Source organism: Sarcophilus harrisii, chromosome 3 (assembly GCF_902635505.1).
Source record: "Sarcophilus harrisii chromosome 3, mSarHar1.11, whole genome shotgun sequence".
NCBI lineage: Eukaryota > Metazoa > Chordata > Mammalia > Dasyuromorphia > Dasyuridae > Sarcophilus > Sarcophilus harrisii.
This window is the reverse complement of record NC_045428.1, coordinates 98244236-98270181: the sequence shown is the minus strand read 5'-3', so window position 1 is coordinate 98270181 and position 25946 is coordinate 98244236. Positions and strand designations below refer to the sequence as shown.

The 25946-nt window shown below is 31.5% G+C and overlaps 1 protein-coding gene across 2 annotated transcripts in view; it reads left to right on the top strand.

Moving 5' to 3' along the window:
• The window catches only part of DIAPH3 (diaphanous related formin 3), a 410013-nt gene that overhangs the window by 129940 nt on the left and 254127 nt on the right, over positions 1-25946 (top strand). For both annotated transcript variants that reach the window (XM_031958457.1, XM_023500580.2), the window contains 2 exons: positions 1049-1384; positions 3724-3838. In XM_031958457.1, the coding sequence (XP_031814317.1) occupies positions 1049-1384; positions 3724-3838 (451 nt within the window). The remainder of the gene's footprint in view (positions 1-1048; positions 1385-3723; positions 3839-25946) is intronic.

The window sequence follows — 25946 nt, the reverse complement described above, 5'->3', positions numbered from 1 at the left end:
TCTTAGTCTTTTTAGTGTCGTTGAACTCTTTGAGAATCAAGTCTCTAAGCACTTAAAAACATTTTTTCTGAAGAGGGTAATTTTTTTTTTTTAAAGTGTTACCAAAAAACTGTGTGAAAATTTGTGTAAAATAATGAAAAACAAGCAAGTTCTCAGACCTCTGGCATGGATAAATAATTATCTGTTCAGCAGTTGCCTCAGTTGAATCTCTTGTTGCTGCTACAGAAGGCTCATTCACAATCCTTCCAATTCTATGAGAACTAGAACAGATCTTTACTTCTGTTTCTAAGGGAGTAAGAGAATTATTGAGATTCTAGGTTGGAAACTGGTGATACTGTAAATAGTGATTATAGACAAAATAATAATATTGATTCTCATTGTTTATGGCATTTTATGGCTGTCTTGGCTTTTTCATTCTGGCATCAGCTACAGTTGCTACAAAATAATGTGTTGTATATTCCAGATCACCCCTAGGAAAACAAGAGTGTGTGTGTGTGTGTGTGTGTGTGTGTGTGTGTGTGTGCGTGTGTGTTTGTGTGTGAATTGCTTGTACTGTAAATATGATACATTTGTTGAAAATAGTTCATTGTATCATCTTATATTTATATATGGATCAAATTGAGTTTCTATTTTAATGTTACATGTTACCTCTATATTAAAAACAAATAAATACTTCATAGCTTAAAAATGTTGCAGAGATTTTGATGCACATTTGCTTTGTAAACAATAGTATTACAGGTCTTTAACAATTAGTTTATTTTATGCATTAAAAAAAAAAAAATTGCAAAAGGGACCACAGACTTCATCAGACATTCTTGTGGCATTCTTGACACAAAAAAGTAAACAATTGGCTCTAATAGAAAAATAATATGCATATCCTAGTAGAAAATGCATTCTATGTTTTATTAGCAATGACATTTATTTTTTTCATGTACAGTTTCTTGGCTGATTATTGTGAATTTTAGTAAAAGTAATTAATGATCACTGTCATAGTTGTGAATTTTCATTTTCGGTCAAATAATACAAGTAATTGAATTTCTTTCCATAGTTTGGTGCTTTACCACCTGGTTCAAAAACCTTTTTGCCACAGTCAACAAGAGATGTAACTGGTGAACATTTACCTTCACCACCATCCCTGCCAGTGGGTGGAGGTATACCTTCATTACCGCCACCGCCACCACCACCACCACCACCACCACCACCACCACCTCCACCCCCACTTCCAGGAATGCCGATGGCTTTTGGTGCACCTCTTCCCCCACCACTCCCTTCAGGATTTCTTGGAGTACACCAATCTCCTCCTCCGTTAACACTACCATTTGGATTGAAACCAAAAAAAGAATTCAAACCTGAAACTACCATGAAAAGACTGAACTGGTTAAAGGTAAAACACCTACAAATAGGAAGTATTTTTTAAAAAATACCTTAAGACATATATTCATAATGTTGTACCATTAATACCTTTGTACTTTTCAGGATTTCAGTATTATATAGGAAAATTTAGATTTTCAATAGTTCATGGGAAAAAGTTCTGGGTGTTTTAGTTAATTGAAAGTACAATGGGTTAATGTTTCAGAAAAGTTCTGCCCCTCTCCCTCCTCACTTTTTCCCTCCACTTTTACCCCTCCCACAAAAGGAAGCAGCTATGAGTAGAAACAAAGTACATAAAATAAGGTAGGTGATAAATCTTGTATTACTATATATACTTTTCAGTTCTTCTCTAAAATATTATATTCATTTCTTGGTGCCAGTGTTAGCACTTAGTGGGCTTTTAAATGTTTATTGATTGCTTGATATCTATGAAAGACATTAGGAAATGGAAGTTTGCCAAGGAATATTACTAGAATAATGTGAATTATTATTAGGATCATGTGAGTTCTGCTGGTCATATATGAGAAATAGTTAAAATCTAGGGTATGTATAACCAGTAAAAAAGAAGATTTAGAAGACCATATGATATCTTTCTTTAAATATTTGAAAGATGAACATGTGGTAATTTTCTTTATTCTTAACTTAACTTATTTATTCTTAACTCATTATAATAAATTATAATGAGTTCTCTCTTCTAGTTCTGAAAAACCAATGATTCCAATATAATTTTATATTGAGAATCAGCTTATGGTGGCATTTATTTGAATATTATAATAGTATTAAGATTAGGTGGATTACTTTGGTTTTCAATTGGTTGTTTTAAATTTTTCTGTGACGTTTCCAGTTCCATTGGAATTGGATGATTGAGGAAGTTTTTCATTATTTCTATTCCTAACAAAAACTAAAAAATAGGTCACTGATATGTGTGGAAATACATCATGGGGTGAGAGAGGTCTTCATTATAACATTAGTTTGCTTCTTTAAAAAGTTATTCTGAAGAGAAATTTAATACATTGATATTCAGACTAGATCTAATCACATAACTAAAGTATTTTATCAATTTAGGTTAGATTTTTATCAATCAGATTAGATTTCCTTTGCAATAAGCATTTGTCATAACCAACTCTTCTTACTTAAGATAGGATTTAATTCTTGGAATCATAGAATTATGTGTGAAGAGTGTGAAGTGACCAGCTAAGTGGTTCAGTGGGTACAGTGTTGGACCTGCAATGAAGAAGATTCATATATCTTAGTTCAGTTCTGACTGTAGTCTCTAATTAATGGTGTGTCTCTGGCAAATCACATAACCCTTCTTACTTTATTTTCCTTGTCTGTTAAATGCTGTAGAAGGAAATAGCAAACAACTCTAGTTATTTACCAAGAACACCCTAAATAGAGTCATAAGTTGGAAACGACTAAAAACCAATGGAACAATAATAATGAAGTGACCCTTGAGATTATGTATCCTATCCATATAATTTTACAGATGAAGAATCTGAAGTTAAAAATTGGTCATTTGTTGAAAGGTTGAACGAATAATTAATAGAAGATTCTGGATCAAAAATCCTGACAATCCATATATGGAATCTATATAGATCCATATATATTTATATAACTCTATATTATAGTGATGTTTTAAAAGAATAATTAGTTGGATTTAATTTGAAAAGAAGTTTGTATCAGAAACATGTAAATATATAACAGAATTTGTTAACATAAATAAATTCTTAAAAATACGCAAGCTTTCTATTTATTATAGGAATTAGTAACCTTTCTGAGGTCAGATTAAATCCTCATTGCTTTCCTTGCTTTGTTTTTTGCCCTTTTTGCCAGCTGCTGAAATTTTGTATTTTGTTGTATTTTGCTGGTACTTTTCACTAGGTTGGGGCAGCAGAACAAAAAGAAAGCTGAGAAAAAAAGTAGAGCTCTTTATGATGGAGTGTAATTCCTAGTACCACATTTTAAAAATATTTTTTAAAATGGGAGTTCCATCGCCCATCATTCTGTCAAAGGCTTTTCCAGTTGAAAATAACTCACAATTATATTTGTCAACAATTAGTGTTGTAGTAGGATTTGACAGCCCCACAAAATAGTATTACTTTGTATAAAATATGTGTAAGAGAATATGATGAACCTGGACAAAAGATAGGTGTTGGGGGAGAGGAGGACAAATAAACAGAATGAGGGGAGGGAATTGTTGAAGATTACACTGATTAGTAAATATGATTTTTCAGTTGTACCACTCATTCATCTTTCAGGCTACTAGTCTCCTTTTTATTGGCAGAAAGTGCAATAACAATAGCCAGTTTATCATATATCCGTTTTTATAAACATCTTTGCCTTTCATTTCAGATCAGACCTCATGAAATGACTGAAAACTGTTTCTGGTTGAAGGCAAATGAAAATAAGTATGAAAACACAGACTTGCTCTGTAAACTTGAAAACACATTTTGCTGTCAAAGAAAAGGCAAGTTAAAAATCTTTGATTTTTAAAAAGTCCCTTAAAGTTTTCCTTTCTTAACTTAAATTCTTTTTCTTGACATCTTTTCTTTTTGATAATGTTGGTAAATGATATGAGAATTTATGTAATGCCATTTATAAATGTAGAATCTTCAAATGTTCCTGTTACATAATCATTAGTAACAGTATGAAAACAGGATAACCTATTTATTGTCATGGTTATGTACAAATATAAAATGTCATAGGTTACTATCATTTAATACCCATTCATTATAGGCTTTTTAAGTTACAGAAAGGCAGATTTTGGATTAGTATGAAAAATTTTTTTAGCATGAATGAAAAAGGCATGAGTGGAAAAAAGCATTTAATAAGTGCTTAAATATTTACTTAAGAAAGTGCAAAACATTATCTTACTGGGGTACAAATAGGAAAAAGAAAACAGCAGTTCATATTCTAATTGGGGTTGGGGAAAGAAAATAAAATTGAGCTCCAATGTGAATAGAAAATCCAGAAAGATCTCATTATTCTTCATTGTTGTGAATGACACGGTCCATGGTTCTTAGTCTCTGTAAGTAGGTTGGATATCAATTCTGGGAACTTTGTAGAGCATAGTGACAGCTACTATAGTTCTCCATCTTTTCTGAAGGAACAGTCGTATTTCACCCCAATGTGTGAGTAGACATTCACGTTTTCTGCCATCTGGCCTTCTCTAATAGATTCTGGGAGTGTGCAATAAGGAAGGCAAAGATAAAAGGGACCATAGTAGTTAAGAGTGGTTGCAGATCTCTTTACCTTCTGGTTCTCCTGGATGTGTTCAGGAACTTCCTGACCAGGGAAGGAGGTGACAAAAAGAACTCATCACTTATGTTGGCCTTTGAAATAATGAATTTTCTATCAAACAAATAGAGAATTCCTAGCTATCAGGATCTTTGGATTAGTAATTCTCTAAATTAGCTATTTAAAAAATTGTTTAAACAATATAACCATTTAATTTTGTTTTAATAATTTTGATTTTAAATTTAATTAGTTAATAAAATAATAAATATTTATTGTTTCTCTCACTGAGCCACTCTCTCCAGTTGAAGAACAACAACAGCAAAGAAAAATAAAATTATCATAACAAATATATGTAGTTAAAGGAAGCAAATTGCCACATTGACCATATGTAAAAATGTATGATTTATTCTGAATTTTAACTCATTCACTCCTGTGGCAGGAACATTTCATTTTCATTGCATTGATTAGAGTTCTAGAGTTTTTCAAAGCTATTTTTCTTTATAATGCCATTATTATGCTATAAATAATTTCCTATTTCTGCTCAGTTCAGAAAGGTCTTCCCAGTTTCGTCTAAAACCATTGGCATTGTGTTTTCTTAAGGCAATTAATATTCAATTATTTATATGTTGTGGTTTGTTTAGCAGTTCCACCAATGGTTGGGCATCCCTCTTTTTGGTTACTCTGAAAAGAGCTGCTTATAAAGAATTTTCCTACATATGGGCACATTTCCTTTCCTCTTTGGAGTGCAGACCTAATGGTGTACCAGTAATTTCAAAATTCTGTGAGAGGTTGGATTAGATAACCTGGTAGGTCTCTTTGAACTCTTAAGAGCTTTTTCTAATTATTTTAAAGTTATCATTAAATAATGAATGCAAATTTGAGGTCAAATAACCTGGGACCATGTTCAATTCCATGCATAAAACATGTATAATATTGTATAATATCAGCGTATTTTATTTTTTGATATCACAATAATTTTCCTCTGTGTAGGAAGGGAGAATAGTTCAAAACATTGTAAACCCAAATTTAACTTATAGTTTTCAATATGATATCATTACTGCCATCTATGCCATTGAGGCAACCAAATAACTTATGTGTATTTGATATCTCCAGCATCACCTCAAATTACTATGTAAATTATATTGAAAGATTATTAGATAAAAGATGAATGTTAACATTCTCTTTGACCCATTGTGACTTAGTACATGAATAGTAAAGATAAACTCAGTTTGCAGGTTTCACTTTTCTGAGTCTGCACATTCTATAGTACTGGAACAAAAACCTCAAGTGGCTATTTCTCTGAATAAATGATCAGTTTTTAAAAGTCAATAATAACCATTAAGTTATACTAAATATCTTGAAAATAGGGAGAAACTGAGGTTAGGGAAAAATATGGATTTGGTGAAACTTGATTTTATCTTTTGATTACAAAGAAGCAAAGTTTTCCTTGAATAGAGTGATTACATTCTTCAGGTAATGAGAGAAAAATATATTTGAGAAAATTAGATCCTCCCATTTATCAGTTGAGGAGGTTTCCTGTATCCTTGAAATCACAATAATCATCTATTTTGTCATGTACCTTAACTGTTTCCCTTATTATAAGTTTTTAAGTTATTTCTAGTACTCTCCAACTACAGATGTTACTTTTTATATATCTAAATAGATGTCTCTTTCTCCCTTCTTCGTGATAATGCCTCTAGGAGATAATTCTAATAAAATAATTGTGTAACTCTTGCAGTACATTTGTACTTTTTTCTTTAAAAAGATTTGACCAATTTGTAACTATATCAGGAATTTATTTGTTTCCCTTTGAATCAGCATTGAATATTATCACTTTTATTTTCTCTAATTTGATGGGTAGGTAGGAAGTGCTAATTTTAATTAACATTTTAATTTTAATTTTTGATTATTAATGAGATGATGTATTTTTCTGTATTTGAGAGGCAATTTGGGCTAAGTGATTTGTCTGGGGTCACATAGTTAGTAAGTATTCAGTGTCTGAGGCAGGATGTTTAGGTGCCCCAGATGTATTTTTCTTATTTAAAAAAAAATTTGTTTAAAACCTAAATATTAAGTAGAAAAAGAAATAGTGATATCTAAAGAATTCAGTGATCAGTTTATTGAATGCATGAGTGATAATCACAGATATTTATAATTTTTTACTTTTTAGTTATTGCTTCAAATCTTTAAGAATTAATAGGAATTGAACTACATTGTTAACATGCATTTATTAAATACTTTCTGTGTGACAGGCATTTTTCAAGTACAGAAAATATAGAAAAAATAAAGAAAGCTTCCCATGAAAGAGCCTCATATTCTTTTTTTTGTCATTATGAACTTGAGAAATCGGTATGCATGAGCATTTTCATATGTAAAGAATAAAAAGGATTATATATGAGGCCCTGAAATTGTTAGACAGCTTTTTAAAATTTATTTTATAAATGCCTCATTCACAATCATTTCTTTTTTTCCTTTTTCAAAAAAGAATAATTATCAACAGTTTTTTTTAACTTCTCTCATCCCCCAAATTACTCTTTTATTAAAAATTAGAAAAGCCAAAAAAATCAAATATATGCATTGTTTATATCTGAAAATATATATCTCATTTTACACCTGTAAATCTATTGACTACAGAAAGTAAAAAGAATAATTGCTCATCAGTCTTCATAAGTCATGGTTGTCCATGCATTGATTAGAGTTCTAAGGTTTCAAGGGTATTTTCTTTTCTTTTCAGGGTTGTAGTCATTGCATAAATTGTTCTCTTGGTTCTGCATATATTATTATGTATCATTTTATGTCAGTCTTCTCAAGTTACTTAGACTCTTTTTCATCATTTCCTACATACATTTATATGAGTCTTATAAGTACATTTTGTTAATTTTTCCATTTTGTAGTTACCTATTTTTTTTTTTACTTCTTTGCTACAGCAAAAATTGTTTTTAATAATTTTGTACATATGGATCCTTTCCCTCTTTCTTTGATCTCTTTGGGATATATGGATATTAGTGGTCTGTCTGAATCAAAGTGTATATAAAGTAGTGCTTTTTTTTGTGGTGTAATTTCAAATGGTTTTCTAGATGGCTGAACTAATTCAACAATGAGTTCTTATGTACATTTGATTTCTTCCCCTCCAGATTTTCTACCAAATTACTCAGATTATTCTTTTTTATTCTTATTATTTACCCTATTCTTTTTTTTTTCTTTTTTCTTTTCTCTGTTGTCTTTTTCCCTACTCTTTAAAAACCTACTTTTGGCTCCCTCATTTTTAAAATAACTATCCCTATAATTCTGCTTCCCTTTTCTGGCAAAGCCTCTTTAGAATACCATCTATAGTTTTTCTCCTTTTAAATGCTCTAAAATGTGGCTTCTTCGTCATTCACCTCTCTTCTATAAAGTTATCAATTACCTCTTAATTGTCAAATATTTTTTCAGTTTGGGACTTCTTTGAATTCTTTGTAATATTCAAATTATAAATAATTTGGAACATTTTTCATATGATTGTTAATAGCTTAATATTTCTTTCTTTGAGAATTGTCTGGTTTTATTCTTTGATCATTCACATATTAAAGAATGTCTCTACATATATTTGAATTACTTCCTCATGTATCTTAGATGTTGGCTTTTTTCCCAAGAAATTTTGTACTAAACTTATTTCTCATTTCTAGTTAGCAATTTCCCTTCTAATTTGAAGTGCATTTATTTTGTTTGTATCAGAGCTTTAAAAATTTTATGAAATCCAAAATTTTCATTTTATCTCTTGAATATTTTGTATCCTTTCTGTAGTCATGATGTCTCTTACATTGTATATGCTATAAAAGATATCTTCTTTCTCAAATGTTATTTGCTTATTCATTGCCATTTATTCAAGTGTCCATTTGGTGCTGGTCCGTAGTATGAAAAAATGGTCTAAAGCTGATTCCGCCAGATATCTTTGAATTTTCCCAGCAGTTTTGGTTTATCATCAGGTCTTATCCAAGTAATTGGGGTTGTTGATTATTATAAAATTTTTGAAAATTGTAAATTGATTTTTTACTCTGTATAATATAACATACCTAATATGTCCTGTGTTCCATGGTCAGTGAGGTGGTACAGTGGATAGAGTGCCATGTCTATAATCAGGAATACCTGAGTTTAAATGTGGCACTTACTAGCTGTATGTTCTGGGCAAGTCATTTAATCCTATCTGTGGCAGTTTCCTCATCTGTAAAAATGTTGGAGAATGAAGTGGCAAGCCACTTCAATATCTTTGTCAAGAAAACTACAAATGGGATCACAAAAAATTAGACAGTACTGAAACAACTGAACAACAAAAATCTGTTCCATTGAATTTTCTCATTTTAAATGATTTTGATGATTTACTATATAGTGTAGTTTCAGGTCTGGCAACTTTTCTTCCTCCTTTTTTCCCCTTTGATTTCCCTTGAAATGATTTTTTTGAGGTCAAATTCTGCCCCAAGTTGATATTAGTAGCACTTCTGAAAATTGTGGGAATCAAACGGAATGTTTATAACTTGATTAGTAAACATGAAAATATTATACGAATGCTGTTATTTTATGTAGTCTATGGTATTTGAAAATCTACTCTTCTATATTTTAGAACTTTCTTGGTGATGGTGAAATGAAAAAGATGCTGATGCTAAGTGTAAATCCACTTTTTTTCCTGCTACTATGCTTATTTCCTCAGCTCTTTTTTTTTTCTTGATTTATTGTTACATTTACCATTTATAATATCAAACAGTACATATGATAATGAACATCTTTGTTTTTACTTCTAATCATACTCCAAAGGACTCTATATTTATATAATTTCAGATAATGCTACACCTTGTGTTTGGATAGATATTATTTTTTAGCTATTTTTCACAGAAATACTTGTTGAATTTTGTTAGATTTTTTTTCATTTATTTATATAGTTATTTTGGGGACTTTGATATGATCTCTTATGATTATAATTTTCTTAATACTGAACTAATCCTGCATTCTTTCTCTAAATCCAAAGTGCATATTTTCATAACCTTTTTATTATCTTATGATAATATCTTTATAACACTATATATATGAAAAATTATATTCAATTTGTGTCACTATTCTTTGGTGATATTGACATCATTTTCTCTGCTTTGTCTCTTCTTGGGTTAAATAGCAAAACTATATTCAATAGGATCCCTTTTTTTCCTCTTTTTCCAAACATTTTGTAGTGTTGAAATTAATTCTTCTCTGAAGGTTTAATTTAATTTACTATTTGTTTATTTTTTTTGTCCTTTCTGCAGTTTCTTTTTTGACTTGTTCAATTTCTTTTTTTCTGAGTTTGAATCATTGAAATGACTTATTCTGTTCACTTGGTATTTTAGTTTTGTATTCATTTCATTTAAGTTATGATTTGGTAGCTATAGAATTGTGCCAATACTTTATTTCCTTCTAGTTTGTTTTGAATTACCCTTTTTTATTTTTGATATTCCTCTTCTTTTGGGTGGGGGAAATCATATCACCTAACTATTTAAGTAGAAATTCTTAAAATCAAATATAAGTAGACAAAAATGAAAACAAAAAAAATCCTGTAGAGTTAAAGATAGCTTGCTTTTTCAGTTCAATAAGTTTGTTTTCTATTTTGTTTAATATTTGATTTTTAGAATTTTCATTTTTGTGTTTATTTGTATTCTTTGGTTTGTTGTTTTTTTAATTGCATTCCCAAATGATTGATCTATCCTTTCATTTTTTTTTGTCTATTTGGTGCTTCATTCTTAAATTTTCTTTAATGAAATTTTTTCCTATGTAACTTTTTTTTTGACCTATCAGTTCTTTAAAACTAAGCTATTTACTTTCCATTTTTGTTTAATTTTTTTGACTGCTCTTTGTTATGTTTAATTATTTCATTGTAATCAGCAAAGGAGTTACTTTAAAGGATAAAAATTTGGCTTTATTTATTCATGAGGTTTTTTTTTTTTTAATGTTCTGTCAAAGGGGTAGTCAATATAATAATATCATATACTGTTGAGAAATATCTATATTCTTTTCTATTCTCAGCCATCATCAGAAATCCATCATATAAGACTTTTAAAAAATTCTGCAGTTCCTAAACTGCTTTCTTGATTGTTTCTTCATTCCAGTTATGTACAGCTGAAAAGAGGCTCCTATTACTTTTTATTTTATGCTTATAATTTGATTAATTTTTCCTACAATTCCTAAGTACTTAATGGTTGCATATAATTGTTATTTCATTCTCTATGATGCCTTTTAACATAGCATAGTTTTCTTGTTTACCTCTTTTAATCATGTCTTTTTTACTCTTGTTTGAAATCATGTTTACTACTCTTGCCATTTTGAATTTGTCTGAGGGACAATAAATTCTCATTTAACTCTATGTGCATCTTGTATATTCATTGTATTTCAGAATGGATAACTCCTGGAAGCAGTGAGAATAGTTACGAGATTCATTTCAGTAGTTCATCCAAGCAGTAACTAGTGTCGGAAATAAAGTGGTAACAGTGGGAATGAATACTAAAGTAACTGTAGCTCTAGAAATTTGGCAACTGAATTAGTTCAAGACATTTAGTTGGAGCTTTACAACAAATAAATCTGAATGTGGTTTTAGAGCATGGAAGGGACTTTTTGGTTAGAGATAGAGATTTGGGAATCATTCACATAAAAGAGCAGAAACACAGAGAGAGAAAAGTGAAGAAAGAAAAAGCTACCATGGGGAAATATCAATGGAAGTAGGAAAAAAAAAGAAGAGATAGCAGAGGAGACAGGAATGTAATATAATGGAAAACAAGTACTGATTACAAGCTGTGAAGTTTAACTATTATAAAATCATTACTTGCTTAAGAATCATCTTTTTTTAAATTACTTATAGTTTGTAGTGATACTGCTTTATTGGTATTTGCTTCATATTACAGTTTTGTAGCTACTCCGCAGGAAGGGGTAGGGGGAAAGCAAAAATCCCAACCCTTATTTTCAGATATTTTAATTTTAGCATTGTGTTTTTATGTATTGATTTGATGTTATGCTTCTTGACCTAATCAGTGTTGTTAATACCATACTGTGGAACAGAATAACATGAAAATAGAAAGTAATACATTTGAACTATATGTAGTTTGGGAAGTATATCCTCTAAAATTACTCAGAAGAGAATTAGTGAAGGCTATTGAGTGGCATACATTTTATGGCTGTTATGGTAACTATTGCTGTGATATTAATTTAGGAGTTAAAAAAAATAAGATCACTTATTTTTAGATCTATACATCCATGTGTTTTGCATAGAGGAAAGGAAGCATTGTGGTTGCATACCATTTGCAGGTTTCCATTTGTACTTAATGAGCTTGTTAAAGAACATGTTTATTTTTCTTTTTGCATTATAATCACTGTGTTTATATATTGAACATTTAGAATCATCAAAAGCATGTTAATGACCTGTCCATTTTTTAGCCACATTGGAAGCATCTGTTAATTTTAGAAGCTATAAGAGAATAGAGTAAATTATACTAACAAGCTATTGGCATTCAATTTTATCAACCATAATTAATATTAATTACTGCTATCATTCATAAATTTAACTTAATTGAGATTAAAGGGCATTCTCAATGCATAGTACTACACTAATTTAATTCCTGATTTATGAGAATATAGTCCAATAATTATCAGAATTCATATATTTAACAACAGGTATATATTTTCTAGATATAATAAACTAGTTTAGAAACAACTTCTGAAATGAACATTTATAGCAAAATGGAAGCTACAAATAGATTTTATATTTAAAAAGAAATCTAATTTAGAATATCAATGGCGTAATTAATTTAGAATAATAGAGGGCTAGAAATTGATCAGATAAAGATTATTCTTACTAGTTGGTTGTATTAAGTCATTCTTTAAGCTGTACTATACTTATTTGTATAATAAAAGAGGGCAATAATCTAAACAATATATAAATTGTATAATATATACCATGAATCCATAATTTATTGCGAAAAAATTTAGGGATCTTGATTTTCTGTGCTTCTACAAATAGCATGTATTGATGATCAAGGAAAATTTGGGAGGTATAAGAAGGGATAATATTTATTCCCTATGAGCAAAGAACTTAATTGTTTAGAGGAAAGAAATCTCAAATGAAAAAGATGTGGGAGAATTTTATCCAGTTTAGTAATAAAACCCTTTTCTTTCACTCTTTGCCAAAATATCTTGCTATTTCACTGTTAGAAAAATTATAATACAATGCTGTTTTTCTGTTTAAGGAAACAAGATTGGAGATTGTAATGCCACAGATTACAGATAAAGAAAAAAATATTTTTAAATCTTATTCTCCTTTTCTATCATCTTTCATATATATCTGCTAGTGGATTAGTAAGGTTCTGCCAATTCTTTCAGGACCAGAGAATGTAAGTCATCTGGACCAAGTGACTTGAATTTATCAAGGTCTTTTAATTGGGTTCTTATTGTCTTCTAACTTATCTTGGGCATCAACTCTCTGTTAGTCATTTTTGTTCTTGTCTTTTGCAGTGTCAAGATCATCCTTCTTTGTAAAGGGGACAGAAAGAAAATATGAACTGAGCATCATTGCCTTCTTTGTTGTCAGTCATTATCTTTTCCACCCTGAGTCAAGGTTAATTCTCTTTTTTTTCTGCCCAGTATAACTAAAGAAGTCCTTTTGTGGTCTTTAGCCAACCTGAGCTCATTTGGAGCTTCATCATGACAGATGCTATTTTTAGAAGATAATGTTATGCTCTTATCTCCATCTGCTGATACCTTGACATTTTCCCATTTACGGTATCTTTTTACAATTTAAATTGGGGCATTCCTGTCACATCATTAATTAAGATAAACCTTCTCTTATTTCTCTATTGCATTCATTTCCATTTTCACGTTTGGGATTTCATTCTTGAGCATTCCCATAGAATTCCCATAGACTTCCCTAGAATTATTTATCACATTAGGGTCTTTATTTCTCTGAACCCATTGAAATCTTGCTTTGAAATTTAGGGGACAGGGGCAACTAGATGGTGCAATGGATAGAGCACCAGCCCTGAAGTCAGGATGACCTGAGTTCAAATCTGAGCTCAGACACTTAGCACTTCCTAGCTATGTCACTCTGGGCAACTCACTTGACCCCAATTGCTTCATCAAAAAAAAAAAAAAAAAAGTTAAAAAAAAAGAAATTTAGGGCACATATCAGACAATTCTCAGTTTTCCTCTCCTCTGTAACAAACTACATTATGCTCCCTTCTATGCCCACTCCTAGCCTTTAGCCTTTCAACAAGTTCATAGGAATTTGATTTGAAAGAGAATTTCCTTCTTGTTGTTTCCTCTGGCTTATGAAGGATGAAATTGTCACCAAGACAAAGAAAAAAATTAGTTGCTCTTCTTTTGTCTAGGATAGAGCTGTAATAGGTGTAATTTCTCCACAACCTAGTTGTTATCTTCTACTCCTAACTCTTACTGCTTGTCTATACTGTTGCCAATGTCTGTCCATTTCAAAACATCTCTTACATAAACATGCTTCTCTCCTCTCATAGGCAATTACCATAGTATGGGCTCTCATCACCTCTTCTCTAGACAATTGCAACATTTTCTTAGTTTGTCTGTCAATCACAAGTCTTTCCCCACTTAAGTTCTTCTTCTACTGAGCTTCAAAGTGATCTGAAAGTACAGGTTTGACTGTCTGCCAATACTCCTTCAATAAAATCCATTATATTCCTTTGACCTCCAGAATCAAATATAAAATCTTCACTTGGTATTCAAAACTCTTTATATCCTGCCCCTTCTCCTCTATTCCTGTCTTCTTATATCTTACTCCCTGTACTCTTTGATTCAATCAAAATGTAGACAAGTAGTAAGAAAGGAAGGTTATTCAGTGAAACTGAAAAGCCTTATTGCTGTTCCACAAGACACTCCTTTTCTCAGCTCCTGGAATTTTTACTAGCTGTTCCTTATTCCCAGATTGTTCTCCCTTCTTGATTATATTGGCTTCCTTTAAATTCCAGCTAAAATTCTACCTTCAAAAGGAAACATTTTTTTGTGTCCCCCTTAATTCGAGGGCCTTCCTGTCATTGATAAATCCTGTACATGTTTTGTTTTTACATAGTTGTTTGCTTATTGTCTCAACCCCTTAGACTTAGAGTTCTTTGGGATCTGGGACTATCTTTTTCCCTTTTTTCGTATCTTAATTTTCATAAGGTCACTTATACAACCTGCATATCCTCTTGCACGTGGTAGACATTTAATAACTTTTTACTGACTGAATGACTAACATTTTCATGTCTGACGTGCCATTCTTGAATTTTGTTTCCAAGATCCACCATTGGTGGTCTTAATTCTGTGGTCTTAATGACAAAATTATGCCTCTTCCCCAACATTAATCAAATATTCTATCACATAATAGTTCCTGGATTTCTCCTTATGAGTTTAAATTTTTAATATTCAATCCAGCTTTATTCTCTTTAATCAATGTCATTTCTTTTGAAAAATGTTATATCTAGAGTCATGCTTCAATCATGGATTTTCTTGTGCCAGGACTCTGTTGGAATCCTTACAAAGTGTTAAGTCATTAGAGTTGATAGAGACAATAATTATCTAATTTAGCATGGTTCAGTATGGTTGATCTGATCTTACATGGAGATGTTTATGGGCCAGAAGAAACAAGGTACTAAGTAGAACTGATAGACAATAATACTTGTGTTCACACCTTTAGAGAGCTCATATAAGCAAGAAGTATTTAAGTACTCATTGGAGTTCACAAGTATGGGAGATTCACAAAGTCAACTTTGTAACTTTGTGAATTCATACCTCCCTTGAAGCTGTTAGGGCCAGAGAGCACTCTGGGAGGAAACCCATAATCCCACTCTCAGAAAAGGAGCATAAATAGAGGTTCAGGGAGCCAGTAAAGTGAGTTACTTCGGAATATTTCCAGGGGTCATAGAGGAGCACTCTTGGAGGTAGCCCACAAGCCCACTTTCAGAGGCAAGAGAGATTCATTCCATTTTCCACCTTTGTGCTGGCTGGAGGCTGAAGAAAGCAGAGGCAGAAGCAAAGAACAAATCTGCAAGAGCTCTTGGAACCAAGCAGAAAGATAGGCCTCTAAGAAAAACTAACTGGGCTATTTTGGAGGAAGCAATAAAAGATCTGAACTTTTAGCACCTGGCTGCATTTGGGTCATTATTACGTTTAATTGAAACTAATACTGCCTGCCCTGTTTGTAGTGGCTAGAAGCTGGAAACTGAGTGGCTGCCCATCAATTGGAGAATGGTTGGGTAAATTGTGGTATATGAATGTTATGGAATATTATTGTTCTGTAAGAAATGACCAGCAAGATGAATACAGAGAAGCTTGGAGAGAATTACATGAACTGATGCTAAGTGAAATGAGCAGAACCAAGAGATCATTATATACGTCAACAACGATACTGTATGAAGATGCAATTTGATGGAAGCGGATTTCTTTGACAAAGAGACCTAATTCAGTTTCAATTGATCAGTGATGGACAGAAGCAGCTACACCCAAAGAAAAAAAAAAAACACTGGGAAATGAATGTAAACTGTTTGCATTTTTGTTTTTCTTCCCGGGTTACTTCTACCTTCTGAATCCAATTCTTCCTGTGCAACAAGAAAACTGTTTGGATCTGCACACATACATTGTATCTAGGATATACTAGGACATATTCAACATATATAGGACTGCTTGCCATCTAGGGGAGGGGGTGGAGGATGGGAGGGAAAAATCGGAACAGAAGTGAGTGCAAGGGATAATGTTGTAAAAAAAAATTACCCAGGCATGGATTCTGTCAATAAAAAGTTACTATAATAAAAAAAAAAAAAAAAAGAAACTAAGGTTGCCTCCAGAAAATCTCCCCAAGAAACCTGCTCCCAGAGAGAACCGTTATATCTTAAAGAAGAAGAACACCACAGGACTCATCCTTGCTTTGGGACCTGTTGTTATGCTTTTTTTCTATTCTAGCCTTTGGACATTTGCATAGGGAAAACTGAAGGAATGTGTTTTCCTACAAGCTCCTTTGAGTTTTGTATCCTGAAATTTCGGGTCATCTTCTCTTTGCTGCTTCTTCTCTATCTCTGTCTTCCTCCCTCCCCGCCTTTTTCCTTCCTTCTTTCCCTTTCTCCCTGTCTCTATTTTTGTCTATCTCTGTCTCTCTCTCCCTCTGTCTCTATATATCTATCTATGCACATTGACATATATATCTTACATACCTATATATCTATATCTATATTTATATGCATTTGTACTGTACATTATTATCTAGAAACCCTATTCCCATTTTTAGATACAAGCTAGCTGTTAATGTTCATCTTCTTCATTCATTGACTTCAGTAGAAAACAGTGAATAAAGTATAAGTTGTACCTTTGTGGCCTTTTATTCCCCCTGTACTTGCTCAATGAAGTGATTCATCTAGGGCAGAGTAACAATAATGAGATGCTTAAAGTTGATGCAGGTGCAGAACAAAATTTCAAGCCCAGAAACACACATTTTTTTTTTCCCTAATCATTTGTTTGGAATTGTCTCTAATCATTGTATTGATCAGGCTAGCCAAGTCCTTCACAAGCTGATCATTATTTTTTTGCTGTATTTTTTTTGCACAGTGTTCTTCCAGTTCTTTTCACTTCATCAGCTCATGTAAGTTTTCCCATTACCCTTGTCATTTTCTACAACATAGTAGTACTTTGCCACAGTCATTTGCCTCAACTTGTTCAACATTCCCCAATTTTTGTCACCACAAAAAGAGCAACCATAAATATATTTTGTACATACAGATCCTTTTCTTTTTTCCTTATTCTCTCTGCAGACCTAATAGTGGTATTGCTGAGGCAAAAGATATACACACTTTTATACATAGTTCTAAATTGTTCTCTAAAATGGTTAGATCTGTTTATAACCACCAACAGTTTATTAATTTATCAGTTTTTCCTCATCTCCTCCGGCAGTTGTTATTTCTGATAGGTGTGATGCATTACTTCAGAGTTGTTTTGATTTGTATTTCTCTAATCAATAGTGATTGAAACAATTTTTCATATGATTAGAAATAGCTTTGATTTTTTTTTTTTTCTTCTGAAAACTGCCTGTTCACATCCTTTGAATATCAATTGGGAAATAAGCTTTCACTCACTTTTAGAGATTCGACTCGGTTTCTTATATTTGGAAGTGGAGCCCTTTATCAGATAAACGCTGTAAAAAGTTTATGTTACTCCATCGTCTAAGGTTTCTTTTAGAAAAATTTATTTTCCCTGAGTATTTCTTTTAATTAGATCTAGTTTTACTTTGGCTTTATCTGAGATCATGACTGCTATCCGTGCTTTTTTTTTTTTTTTTAGTACTTAAGCATTTTAGATTCTGTTCTGGTCCTGTGTATTTCCTTCTACCTTTTCTTCTGTTTATCCTTTTCTATTTTTTTTTTATTGTTTTGTGTAATATTCTTCTCTAAAATATAATATTCTCTGGGAGCAGGTTTCTTGGGGAGCTTCTGGAGGCAGGCTTCGTTTTAGTTCAGTAGCCACCCGAAATGCAGCCAGGAATTAAAGTCCAAATCCTTTATTGTCTCTTTCCAAGTCTTGTCTCCTTCCTTGGGCCCGATTAGCTTTCTTAGAGGCCTATCTCTCTCCTTGGTTCCGAGAGCACTCTGCCACCTTCTGTCTCTTAACTCCCTCCAAATGTCTCCAGTCAGCACAAAGGTGGAAGATGGAATGGATCTGTCTCCTCCTCTGAAAGCTTCTAGTGGGCTTCTGTGTCTGGCCCTGAGAGCTTCTTGCTTATATACTGTACACTGAGTACACACCAATCATTATATCACTAGGAAACCATTATTTGTTGTAGGATTAAATCAATGCTAAACTAGATTTAATCACTGTCTCCTCAATTCCACTTACTTAGCACCTTGTAAGAATCCCAACAGTTCTGTCCCTCCTCAAAAGTTTCTTTGACTTCTGACCATTGCTTCCCTTAATTCATTCTCTCCTTAGAATATTATGTCTAGGTTCTTTCCTTGATGATGATTTTAAGGTCATCCGTTAATTCTTATGGGGGTAATGTGGTCTTCCATATGCTTTGTACATGATGTGCTGATTTGCACCATGTCTCAGCATATTTTGCAACTTTCTGGAAAAGATTTTTGATTACCCAAAGGATTCTGGCTTATCTGTCTTAACTTTAGAGATCAACTGGATGTAGAATGTCTATCACCCACATTTTAATATGCATTTGTATATACAAATATATTTAAGTAGGAAATCAAGTACTTGAGTATCAGCTATCATTGGATTTTGAATACTGTGAAGTATTCAAAAGAAGTTATAGGACCCTCAAGGAAATTAGTACATAGATGAAATTAACCTGTAATCCTATAGAATTTAACCATCAATTTGTATACTTGGGGCAGATGGTCCAGATAGACAATTAGTTGGTTACTTAGTTGAAAAAAAAAAAGATGGTATAAAGCTGGATTACATTTAGGAAATTGGTGGTTTTTTTTTTTTTTGTTTTTTTTTTTTAACTTCAAGCTTCCCATGAAAAGCCTAATAAAAGATTCATATCAAAAGTCAACAACTTTCATACTAAAAGTTCACTAATCTTGCTATAAAGACAAGAAATACAAGTATTTCAATGAGTGTCATGCAGAGTACAATGAAGATGTACATGACTGATATGAGCAGGATGTAATCTCTCAACTCTGAGGAACTGGGAAGAAGAAGACTAAAATATATCATCACGTTGCTGTTAGGAAGAGAATATGATCTTGTTGTGGCAGAATGGAAGATGATCAGTGTGTAGCCATAGTGTTGTACCAGTGCCCTTAAAATGTCAAGAGAAACTGAGGATCTTGCTGTAGTGAACTTATGGAAGACTACAGAGAGTAATTATACTAGAGGACTAAATGTAAATAGTTTGTGATCAGTTTCTTTAGCGGAAATGTCCACCCAAAGTTCAGCAATTTTTATGCATTTATTTTATATCTTGCTATTTCACCGTACTTAGCAATTCAATTAGTTTCTTAGCTTAATCTCTGGGTTTTTTTGTTTTGTTATATTTTTATTGATATCTACATCTCCAAATACATAATTCCTTGCCTTTCTCTTTGTTTCATCTACATTTCCAAATACATATATTTCTTGCCTTTCTCTTTCCAAGAGAACCATCTCTTATAACAAAGCATTAAAAAAAATAAAAAGGAGGAAAAACACTTTGGTAATACTAATCTATCCTCACCATGCCTTGACATTCTACTAATCAACAAACATTTATTAAATCTTGATATTACTATTGTTGATATTACTTAATTGTGTGCTAATAGGCATGGTGTAATTCTTAGTTTTCCAAAGCTAATTTTTTTCAGCTTGGTTAAAGAAAGTAAATGTGCTTATCTTTTGCTTAGAAGAATTATAATACAAACATACATTTAATCATAGTTAATTAGTGACTCTTTTTTACTGTTCAAAGTCAAGTGAAAGTCTAAATTTGTTTATTAGTTATACAATTAGAGATTAGTTATGAGAGTAATATCTGTTACCCTTCAACTCTAATAATTATGTTATTAATTTTTAATAATTACTACCACCTTATGTACAATAGTCTGAGTTCTTTCAGCTATATATATATATATATATATATATATATAAGCAGACCAATATTTTGAATTTGCATATTGAATTCTGAATACTTAATACTGAAAAGTGAATCCACTTTTATATAATTCTTGTTTTTTGTTGTTGTTGTTCCTCTTATGTTTATGTCCATACATCTATTACCTGTATGTGTGTGCATACATATGTGGCATTTTATTTTTTCTTCAATTACATGATTAAACAATTTTTAAACAGTTTTTAAAAAGTTGTGAATTCTAGGGGCAGCTAGATAGTGAGATAGTGCAGTGGATAGAGCATCAGCCCTGAAATCAGGAGGATCTAAGTTCAAATGTGACCTTAGACACTTATCACTTCCTTAACACACACTTATGGTGACCCTGGGCAAGTCACTTAACCTCAATTGTCTCAGCAAAAAAAAAAAAAAAAAAACAAAGGTTGCAAATTCTAAATTCTATCCCCGCCTCTCCTGCTGCCTCCTTGAGATCATATGTAAGCCATTTCTATTTTAGTCATTTTCTGCAAGACTTGGGGGGGTAAAAAAGACAAAAAGTGGAAAATACTATGCTTGAGTTTGTATTCAGACAATAGCAATTTTTTTTTTTTTGTTAGCGGCAGATAGTATGCTTTATCATTAATCTTTCCAATTGTTTTGAATCGCATTGCTGAGAATAGCTGCCACATTCCTGTTACTGTATAGAATATTCTCTTAGTTCTTCTTACTTTGATTTGATTCATGTAAATATTTCTTGGTTTTTCTGAAATCATCCTGCTTGTCATTTCTTATGCACAGTATTATTCTATCACAATGATATACCACAGATTGTTTAGCAGTTGCCCAATTCACTAGGATCTCTTCAATTTCCAGTTCTTAACCACCAAAAAAAATTGAACTTGTATAAATCTTAATGGTTTCTGTAAAATATTTTTGTACAAATAGGCCCTTTTTGGATACTTGGTAGTGATTTAAAGAATTTTTTATGATTATAGATAGCTTTGTTTGATTTGTTTTGAAAGCTGCATTTTTATATCCTTTGACCATTTATCAATTGGTGAACAACTTTTTTTTTTTTTATGAATTTAACTATACAATCTCTATATATTTGAAATACTCATTGAAAACCTCCCTCCCAAGTTTTGTGCTTTCCTTTTAATTGCGTTGATCACAGTTTTATATTTTGTAATGCTCTTTATATTTTCTTTGGTCCTAAATTCTTGTATCATCCTTTAAATTAAAATTTACCCATTTTAATCTTATCTCAGTTTATGATGTGAAATATTGATATATATCTAGATTCTACTATTTTCCTTTCCAGTTTTCCTAGCAGTTTTTGTCAAATAGTGAGTTTCAAAAGCTTCATATTGTAGTCACTTACTAAATATAATATGTAATTAATATATTCTATTGACTGACCACTCTATTTCGTAGCCAATAACAGATTGTTTTGATTACCACCTTATAATATAGTTTGAGGACTGGTACAACTAGACCACCTTTTTTCACATTTTTTTTTCATTGATTACTTTAATATTCTTGATGTTTTATTCTTCCAGATGATTTTTCCTAGCTCTGTAATTGGTAATTTGATTGGCATGGCACTGAATCAGTTGTTAAGTAAAATTGTACTTTTACAAAATTCTTAATGGTTTCTGTAAAATATAAGTAAGCTTACTAGAAAAATATAAAATTCCTTTTCTCTTGTGATAGAATTTCAGTCAGATCATTTTGAATAGTCTTACTGATTGTAGATTGTGTGTTGATACTAAATAAATACTAATACTAAATCTAATACTGAGATTGGAAAGGAACTGAATTGGTCATTTTGCAATCATGTGTATAGAAAAGAATAAAATTTGTCTTTAAAACTTAAAAAAGTATCTAAAGAAAGTTCATTTTATAAAATTCATTTTTTACTTTTCAAAACTGTTGAATGTAGACAAATGATTGTTTAAGCTGATTGTAATGCATTACTTCATTCCATATTCTATGAGAAGGTTTACCTCTACTCTGCCTGTCCAGCTGTTGTCTTGAACAATTAACAGCAAGTTATTATTCTGATATCAAGCTATCATACTTGAAAGTGAGTTTACAAAAATTGAGTACGTGAATATTAGTTGATAAAGGTTAAGTAGATACAAATATGCTCTCAGAATTCTTTACTATGAATGTTCCGAGAGGGGCAGTGTATTCTGAAAGCATGTAAACAAATGGAATTGATTGACAGTTCCTGAATTATCACTAAAAATGGTGTGTACAGGAATATTCTGTGTTTCAACTAAATAATTGGATGCTTTACAGAGAGAAGAGTACTGTTGACCTTGGGTGAATCATCATGTTTCACCCTCAGATTATTATTATTTTTTAAATATAATATCTTTTTTTCTTTATAATACCAAAATTTCAATTTCACTCATTGGGTGTTGGGTATTGTAGATGTGACTCTTTATTATGTTATACTTGTGACTTGTAGTGCTGCTTTAATTAACTACCTTTTAAGAGTTCTTATAATTCTTTTGAATGTTTAGAATAACTATTTGTAACAAATAAGTTGTATTTAATAAGTTTTAAGTATAATTATATTTAAATAGATGTATTGTTCATTTGCATAGAGTTACAAATTTCTTTTCCTTTTTTGTAATTTGTCCTCGCCAAACCCACACTTGGCTTACTGGCTTATACCTTCAAGCTCATTTTTATCAAAAGTTAATTAAAAATGAATTATTTTAAAATACAGGAAGCAAATCTCAGATCATACCATTTCCTTTTTTTTTTTTTTAATTAATATTATTAGATTGTGCATATTACAAAGCTTTTTTTTCTGAGGCAATTGGGATTAAGTGACTTGTCCAGAGTCATACAGCCAGGAAATGTTAAATATCTGAGGTCTAGATTTGAACTCAGGTCCTCCTGACTTCGGGGCTGATGTTCTATCCACTGTGTCACCTAGCTGCCTCCATCTTTTTTTGTTTTTGTTTTTGTTTAGACCAAGAAAGACATAGCTTAAACAGTGAAACAAGTAGATGGATTCCAAATAGTTTGGATGACTCTATTCAAAGTATTACTGTTAATGGTTCATTGGCCACATTTCAAGAAATCTCTAGCAGAGTACCTCAGGAATGTTACTTTAGTTTAAACTATTTAAGCTTTTTAATCAGTTTTTAGGATAAAGGCATAGGTGGCATGTCCATCAGATTTGCAAATGATAAAGCTGGGTGGGTTTGCTAAAAATTTGGATGAGTTGGGATCTAAATAGATAGTGTAGAACATTGTTCTGAAAAAATGAAATTCTCTATGGACAAAAAGTATTTGGGTTTAAAGTAGCAACTCCAGAAATACAAAGTAGAGGAAGCAGGGGTAGATTGTTCTACCCCTGTATAAGTTCTAGGAATTTTAGTATAGGCTAATAATACTTTTAGAAGAAAAGATAAAAGATAAAATTTAAGTATTCTTTTATTTTTTTTTTTAAATGTTCATTCTTATGGAATTTTCTCCAGCTCAAGATCACTTTAGCTTTGACTGCCACATGGAACTGATGATTTAATCTCCCTTTTTATTTATTTTTTGTCAAGCATTCTCCCTACAGAGATTTTAAATAGAGCTTTAATACTGTTTTGGAATAAAGCCTTCCTGTTCAGTGCTTAGTTATTTTTGTCTTTCTTTCTATCTCTGTGTCTGTGTCTGTCTCTCTTCTCTCTCCTCTCTCTCTCTCTCTCTCTCTCTCTCTCTCTCTCTCTCTCTCTCTCTCTCCTCCCATCGTGCCACCCCCCTCTCCTTCCCCTTCTTCCCTCTCTCTCCTTTTCCCTCTTCCTTTCCCTCACTTTTCTTCCTTCCCTCCACTCTTTTTTATTCCTTAGAAATGAAAGCACTGATATCTATTGCATTTTCAGAGATGTCATTCTTTCTACTTTTAATTATAATAATCTCTTTATTTCTTCATTGTTTTCTGGACTAATTTCATGATACAAAAATACATCAGTTACACCAGTGTTATTTCATTTCCCTGAATAGTTAAATTGGATGAAACATGAACTATTTTGAAGAGTTGTGAGATGGATTGAAAATATATTGTGAAGAATATTTAATAATTTGAACTTGATTTGTTTGACATTGATGGGTCTTCATATATTTCTTGTAGCTTAACACTATCATATTTGTTCATTATGAAGATTAATATGACAACTTTTTGAAAAATGAAATAGGGAAATATTAAGAAGGTATTGTAACAATTCAGATAAGAGGCAATGAGAGTATAGACTAGTATGGTGCAGCAGGGAATAACAAGTAAAGATAAATGCTAAAGAGATTTTTGGTAATGTAATCACTAGGACTGGATTATGATGACTCAAAGGGAAGAATCAATGATAATTTATATAAAAACTCATTAACCCTGAGGATGTTAGAAGAGCCATTTTTAAGAAAAGTTTGTAATTTCAAAGTTATGTATTTTTATTTTGTGAAGTTATAAGATTCTTAATTTGGGCTTCATTGGCTCTATGATACCATGTACTTTCTGTTTCCTTTTGCATAACAGATAAAATTATTTTTTTATCCTAAAATGATATGAGGAACTTTGTATTTAATTTAAAAAAAACTTTTGGTTCAGCCCTCAACCACTAGTATCTTCCTGGCCTTGGGCAAGCCATTTAATTCTAGATAGTGTTTTCTTATCTATAGAATGAGAGAATCGGACTAAATTTTAAGAGTCTTTCTGACCCTGAATTCTTTGATCCTCTTAAGATAAAATAAAGATCTTGTTTCAAAAATAACCACTAAAATTGTGATATAAATAGGATTCAGATTTTTTTATTAAAGATCTTGGTCCTTTTTTCTTTTTAGTCTTTTAAATATATTGAACAAAACATAGCAGATATTATGAGTACTATTACCTTGTGTCTTCTCTCCATTGATAATCCCAGATATTAAAGTGGGGTTGAACTTGGAATCAAGAAGATCAGGCATCAAAGTTTTCTTCAGTGTAACTTTGGGTAAATCATTTGAACTGATTCTCAGCTTCTTCACTGGTAAAATGGGGTGGTTGGACTTGGTTACCTCTAAGTCCTTTGCAGCTCTAAATAAATCTTTGACATTAGCAAACAGGCTTATTAGAAGGGGGAAGAAGGTGAATAGTATAAATATATTTGATTAAAGGTGTCATCAAGGGTGTTAGATTGTTTGGGTACATTTAAAAAAGTAAACAAGAAAATTGAATGACTAATAGGTAGTTTGGTGTTTTTCCTATTCATTTTTCATTTTATATTATTTGTTTTCTTGAAAAGCCCAAAGTTGACTTTGTGTAGTTGATATAAATTAACTTTAGAATGCAAGAGACCTGAGAAAATATCTTATCATTGATTTTCTTTAAAAGGAGAAATTTCTTTTCATAAAGGTTGATCCTGAAGTTTATAAAGAAAATATGTTACATTCAAGATGTAAAGTTTTCAATAGTCACTTTTTCCAAATGGTGCTGTTTTAAGAGGATTGCTGTTTGTACTTAAGGAAATGGGAATAATATTTCTTTAATACATTATTTGCTTATGATTTAGTGAGGAAATCTAGTGGAGTTTGGGTGTTTTGTAATTGGAGAATGATGGGTATAAAAATCATGTCAATAAAACAAATTCTTAATGTACTTTCTTGGCTTATTTTTGAGGAAGGTTTGGCTCTTCCGTTGGCAAACTAATATTTTCTGGGCACATTTTCATTTATACAGATAAAAGGAATTCATTTCTAGGTAATTGATTTCTACATTCTAAATAAT